General features: G+C 42.8%; 1 protein-coding gene across 1 annotated transcript; it reads left to right on the forward strand.

Moving 5' to 3' along the window:
* The first annotated feature begins 752 nt into the window (after positions 1 to 752).
* Positions 753 to 4,523, forward strand: tshz1 (teashirt zinc finger homeobox 1). The gene is made up of 2 exons (XM_076106021.1): positions 753 to 774; positions 1,177 to 4,523. Exons 1-2 carry the CDS (start codon positions 753 to 755, stop codon positions 4,521 to 4,523), a joined length of 3,369 nt encoding a protein of 1,122 aa, XP_075962136.1.
* The last annotated feature ends 2,059 nt before the right edge of the window (positions 4,524 to 6,582 follow it).

Genomic DNA, 6,582 nt, shown 5'->3' on the forward strand with positions numbered 1-6,582 from the left:
TCCAGTTCTCCCTCTCCCTTCTTCTCTGTAATGTTTCTCTCTTAATGTGGTTCCAGGATCATATGTAAACCTTTTCATCTTTCTACTGTTGTAGAGAATTATTCCTTTAAATCTCTTTATTATTTTGATTTTGGTCATCTGATTATTTTTTTTTTAATGCAGATTAATCATTTTAGAAACAAATGATTTGTGAAGATTGTTGACAGTTACTGAGAGTGGGCAGCCATTTTCCACTGATACTATAACTCTCTCTCTCTCTCACACTTTTAAAATGGCACACTTGAAGCTGTGAGTACTCTGGGAGCATAGGCAGTAACAACACGGCTTGTCATGTCCACTGGCCGTTTCCTTGCATCACGCTGTGAGGACTTCCACAGCCGATGCCAAGTTGACTCCAGCCAACCTTGGCTTGGCAAGGCTGATGCAGCTGGCATTTCTCTCCACTATCTCTTACTTGTGAATCCATAGTATGTGTGGCGTGTTGGAAGAAAAGAGCAAATCAATGTCAGGCACAGATCTGTGGTCACTATACAGCAGCAAAATAGACAATGAAATACTCTACACGGAGGCTGGTTGCTGCTCTTGCTTTTATACACTGAAATGTTTGCACATATGCAGTAAATTCATCGTATTAATACATTGTGAGCATTCAGCATATGTTGTGACGGAAGCACCAAAGTGAGTCGTTAACAGAGCAATCAGAGAGGCCTATTTCCCATATGCATATTAGGCATATTTGTGAAGAGACAAAAATGTCTGTATTTGCATTGGGACGTAACGGATCTCATTTATATGATTAATAAGTATCATCTTTGCTGAGGATTTGTTCTTCGTGTGATTTTAAAATTTTGCTTGTGTACAGTTTTTAAACGAAGCAGAAACATTTCTGTGGCTCATCTCTGCTCTCTACCCTTGCTGAGCTGTAGTGTTCAATAGCTTCATTAGGCAGCGCAGTGAAGAGGACTATTTGTCATTGTCAAGATATGGATGTTTGCCACTTTATTATTGCAAAATTGTGTCCTCTGCTGGGAAAATTGACAAAAATCTCTTTAGGATTATTGCAGATACCTTCATATAGTAAGGGTGGTAGATGCACACTTGGTGTTATTCTAATGTATCAAAAATTTGTGTACAAACAATATCTAATTCACTTTCCGCTCTTTTTGTGTTTTCTAGCTTATGGATCTGAGGACGAGTTTAAAGGGGATAAGATCGATGAAGAGGAACATCTGCAAGATGACGGCCTTTCCCTGGATGGCCAAGAAGACGCAGACTATCTTTTCAATGATGACGAGGACGCAGGTGATCGTTATAGCTGCCAAAACTCTCCACTCAGCAATGGCACTAACCCAGACGCTGGGTATGCCTCTCCACTCAGCACCACCAGTGATCATCTGGTGGACCTTAAGACCACGCCCTCCCTCATTGATCAGGACAAGGTAGAGGAGAAGCAAGCGGAGAGCACAGAGCCCATCAATGGCGTCTTGCTACAGGACAGTCTGGCCAAAATGAAAACTGTCTATGCAAACCTGATCTCGGATGCCTCCTGGTCCAGCATTGCTATGGACATGCTAAAAAGTAAACAAGGGAACGATTACGCAGCCAGCAATGACAATGGAAGCAATCACAAAGTGAGTAATGGCTTCCTGAACAGTCACAGCCCAGGCAACATCCGTCTGAAGAGCAGATGTAGCACTAGCAATGCCTCAGCCACCACTAATATTACCATCGGCAGTACCAACACCAGAGCAGTGTCGAGCAACAGTGGCGCCGGTGTAAACTCTGGAGGATTAGCTTATGACTGGCACCAGGCAGCGTTGGCCAAAACCCTACAGCATACCCCATACCAACTGCTTCCTGAGCCAAGCCTTTTCAGTACCGTGCAGCTTTACAGGCAAAACAATAAGCTCTATGGCCCTGTGTTTACGGGTGCCAGCAAGTTCAGGTGCAAGGACTGTAGTGGTGCCTATGACACGTTGGTTGGCCTGACGGTGCACATGAACGAGACGGGCCACTACCGTGACGACAATAAGGATACCGAGGATGATCGCAGCAGGAGGTGGTCCAAGCCACGGAAGCGTTCTCTGCTGGAGATGGAAGGCAAAGAAGATGCCCAAAAAGTTCTTAAATGCATGTACTGTGGCCATTCTTTCGAATCCTTGCAAGACCTCAGTGTTCATATGATCAAAACAAAACACTATCAGAAAGTGCCTCTAAAAGAACCAATGCCAGCTCTCACCTCAAAGCTGGTACCCCCAACCAAAAAAAGAGCATTTCAAGACTTGATGTCCCCGAGCTCGCCGGAGTCTTTCTCGTCTGGCATACGCTTGGGAGAGTCTCACAAAGACCAAAAAGTGGCCAATCCTTATGTCACTCCAAACAATCGATACGGTTACCAAAACGGTGCCAGTTATACTTGGCAGTTTGAGGCACGCAAGGCTCAAATTCTCAAATGCATGGAATGTGGTAGTTCACATGACACCTTGCAGCAACTAACAGCCCATATGATGGTCACTGGGCACTTTCTCAAAGTAACCAATTCAGCCTCTAAAAAGGGTAAGCAGTTAGTTTTTGATCCTATCATTGAGGAGAAATTTCAGTCAATTCCTCTGCCACCGACTACAACACGACTCCCAGCACCCAATGGGAAGTCGCAGCCGGACTCGCCATTGCAGCCCACTAGCCTTGAGGAGAAAAACGAAGAAACGAAAGATGAAGAGGCAGAGGAGGAGAAAATGGAAGGGATGGAACCAGAGAAGAAAATAAAAGAGGAGAAAGAAGATCCTCCTGAAAAAGCTGACAAACCTAGAAAGGCCAGATCTTACCAATATCTGAGAGAAGAAGACTTGGAAGAGACACCTAAAGGTGGCTTGGACATCCTGAAGTCTTTAGAGAATACAGTTTCAAGTGCAATCAGCAAGGCCCAAACAGGCTCACCAACCTGGGGTGGATACCCCAGCATTCATGCCGCCTATCAACTCCATGGATCCTTGAAGTCCACCTTTCCGTCATGTGCACAGGTTCTACCTTTATTCAGCAGCAAGAGTTTGAAGGTACTGTCCTCTGAATTAAGCAATCTGATCCATTCACCAAATAGCCCCTCTCCACCACCAAGTCACAAGAGCAATGTGTTGGCAATGGAGGAGCTAGTTGAGAAAGTGACAGGGAAAAGTTCAGTAAAAAGTGAAAAAGAGGAAAAACCTGTACAGCGTAAGGGCAGGTCTCTAAAGTCTCCATTGCCAAATCCTAAAGACAAACAGGTTTCACCCAATCCAGAAAACAGCTTACGGGCAGCGAAAAAAACTTTAGCAGAGGACCAGACTGAGTTGAGAGGCAAAGAAGGCGAGCAGACAGCGAGTAAAATAGAGAGACAGATAAAAAGTGAAGTTGATTCACCAAAAAAGCCTGTAAGCAATGGCTGCAATAACCTGAGCATCATCACGGATCACTCACCTGAACAACCACTAGTCAACCCTCTCAGTGCTTTGCAGTCTATCATGAACAACCACTTGGGCAAAGCTGCAAAAGTGGCCACTCCGTTCGTAGACCCCTTTGCGATGCTTTATAAGATCAACAGCAGCTCTGCTCAGGTTAAGTCAGCAGAGCCTGTGAGTCAGTACTGCGATGATGACGATGATGATGATCAGCCCATTGACTTGACAAAATCCAAAAACACCAATGGCAGTACACCTACGGGTGCTTCTACACCAAACAACAATGGCAGTGTAAACAATAGCAAACCAGCTTTCAAAGATTTCTCACAGTCCTCATCTCCGCTCCTTCGGGAGAATGCTTTGATGGATATTTCAGACATGGTAAAAAACCTGACGGGCCGTTTGACACCAAAGTCCACGACCCCTTCTTCCATCTCTGAGAAATCCGACTTCGATGGCTGTACTTTTGAGGACAGTTTGGAGGAGTTGTCTCCCATCCAAAGACGGAAGGGCCGACAGTCAAACTGGAATCCCCAGCACCTCCTGATTCTCCAGGCCCAGTTTGTCTCTAGTCTGAGAGAGACTGCTGACGGAAAGTTGGTGGTCAGTGACTTGGGACCCCAGGAACGTGTCCACATCTGTAAATTCACTGGTCTCTCCATGACTACTATCTCACATTGGCTGGCCAATGTAAAATACCAGTTAAAGCGGACAGGGGGAACAAAGTTCCTTAAAAATATTGAGTCTGGCCAACCTCTGTTTTTGTGCGGTGACTGTGCTTCCCAGTTTAGGACTCCCTCCGCCTACATTCACCATTTGGAGACCCACCTCGGGTTTACCCTGAAGGACCTCTCAAAGCTTTCCATAGATTTAATCGAGCAGCAAGCAGTCAGCAGAATAGAGGACAAGACTTTTAGTACTTCTGGACTTACAGAAGAAGACACTGGCTCAATATATCAGTGCAAACTGTGCAATCGGACATTTGCGAGCAAACATGCAATCAAATTGCACCTTTGCAAAACACATGGGAAGTCGCCTGAGGACCATCTTATCTTTGTGAAAGAGTTGGAAAAGTTTGATAAACAATGAAGAAGCTGATAGCATGACAGATTACTGTTGCACTATAACTCAAAGCTACAATCTGTCATAACAGATGGTGGCCACAACGGTATTGACACATATCGTAATGACAACATGGTTGATACTGTAGTTATTCAGCTATCCATAAATGACAGGAGCTTGCGCTGCAGAGGCTCGAAGCCAAGTTGTAAAAGTAGCATTTTCCGGTGACATAAACGTACCAAATTGGTGCAGCAGCCATGGCACTGATTGTTGCTTTCCTAATGCACTGCATCTAATCTGAGCCTTTGGGAAAAGTCCATCTGTTGATTTAAAACTGGACCACGCTCTTATTTTGATCACTGATTTTGAATGATTTTTTTTCAAAATGAATATATTTCAACACAACTTGCATATTATTTATGAGACAGTTTGTGCATGTGTTTGTGTAAAACAGTGAGCATATTATGTCGAATGAAATTTCAACCATGATTACAAAACTGATATCCCTGTTTTGGGGTTTTTTCAACTTGCAGGCTTAGCTTTTAAAATGAAGGTAAATGGTTATAAAAGTAACCATGTGAAAGGTGATGTTTTAAAATATTAAGATGATTTCAGCACTTTAAGTGTAAATTGAAGAAATGTGTGGGTAAAAATGACACATCACCTTTTTCATTTTGAATCTCTTGATCAGCATTACAATTTGGGGGACGAACTATATTGTTTTGCATTTGTCATTAAATCCCAGAAATTCTTACAAAATATTTAGAATATTGTTTTTTTCTAGTAAAATATGATTTCCTGGTTGTTTCAACATGTACAGTATTTGCGTTAGTAGGCTACCAATTTTATTATTGTGAAGCTACAGTTGTAAAATTAATGAAGTTTAAAGTTATTGTATGAATAATCAGCAAGTATGTATATATGTGTGTCAGCATATCTTGCTCTTTACAGTTCAACATTATTTGTACTGTGTGCATTTTTATAATGTTATTTTCTAGAAAAATATGGGGGGAAATGTATAAAACTACAGAATATTGTCGGACCACAATGTCCTTTTTCAGTGAAAAGTAGGTCCTTTGATGAGGTTTACATAAAATGACTTTTAATGGCATCTGCTCTGATGCATGGTCCTGTACATAACATTGAAGAAATAAATTCTCACCCAATGATAGATTGTCAGGTTTTATCATCAACCCGATTATTCAGAATGGCATTCTTTTATCCTCAGTTGTAAAATAAACTCCATGTCATGGATTCAATTGTGGTGTGAATTGAGTGATTTTGGGAGAGTGTGAAATCCAGACAGACTGAACCTGAAACACAAAATCAGACTGCTAACTCTTGCCAATATTTTTTTCAATAATGTGATAATGGTGTTTCTCTGCCGCATTTATAGATTTGAAGAAAGCCTCTGGTAAATGGACTGCATTCATATAGCGTCTTTTTCTGCCTTATCAAGAAAGCGCATTACTATTTGTAATCTCATTCACCCATTCACACACGCATTCATACACCGACGGGGGCAGAGGTGCCACGCAAGGCCGTTTGGAGCTACTCGGTTCAGTGTCTTGCTCAATGACACTTTGACATGCGTATAGGAGGAGCCAACCGGCAACCTTGAGACTAAAGGAAGACCTGCGCTACCGCTTGAGATATAGCCACCCCTTTCTCTAAAGTCAATTATGTGAAGCTGGAAAAAGATATTCTTTGATTAAAGGAAAGTTTTGCATTAGTTACAGCGGTTGGCACAACACAAAATTGGGGAAATACCCTCCAGTTCACTATGAGATGGATGTGTGGAGCTTCTATTTTTGAAACTGACTAAGCTCTGATTTGAGGATGCCTTTGCTGCTGCTTGGACAGAACAAAGTGAATCACTGAAGTGGTCACCACACTACAGGTAGTTCTGGAATAGGCCCCTATTCCAAATCGCACTGAAATGTCCATCCAACCATCTACTTTACTGTCGGGATCATAAATACAATGCAGTGTGACAGCCTGGATTTTGACAGCGCTCTGACAGACGCGGTACTCCGGCTTCAAGCAGACAGTCAGCTGGTCTGACTTTTTCTGGATGTATGCATAA

The sequence above is a fragment of the Anarhichas minor genome, unplaced genomic scaffold, assembly GCF_050575085.1.
Source record: "Anarhichas minor isolate MPS153535 unplaced genomic scaffold, ASM5057508v1 ptg000033l, whole genome shotgun sequence".
NCBI lineage: Eukaryota > Metazoa > Chordata > Actinopteri > Perciformes > Anarhichadidae > Anarhichas > Anarhichas minor.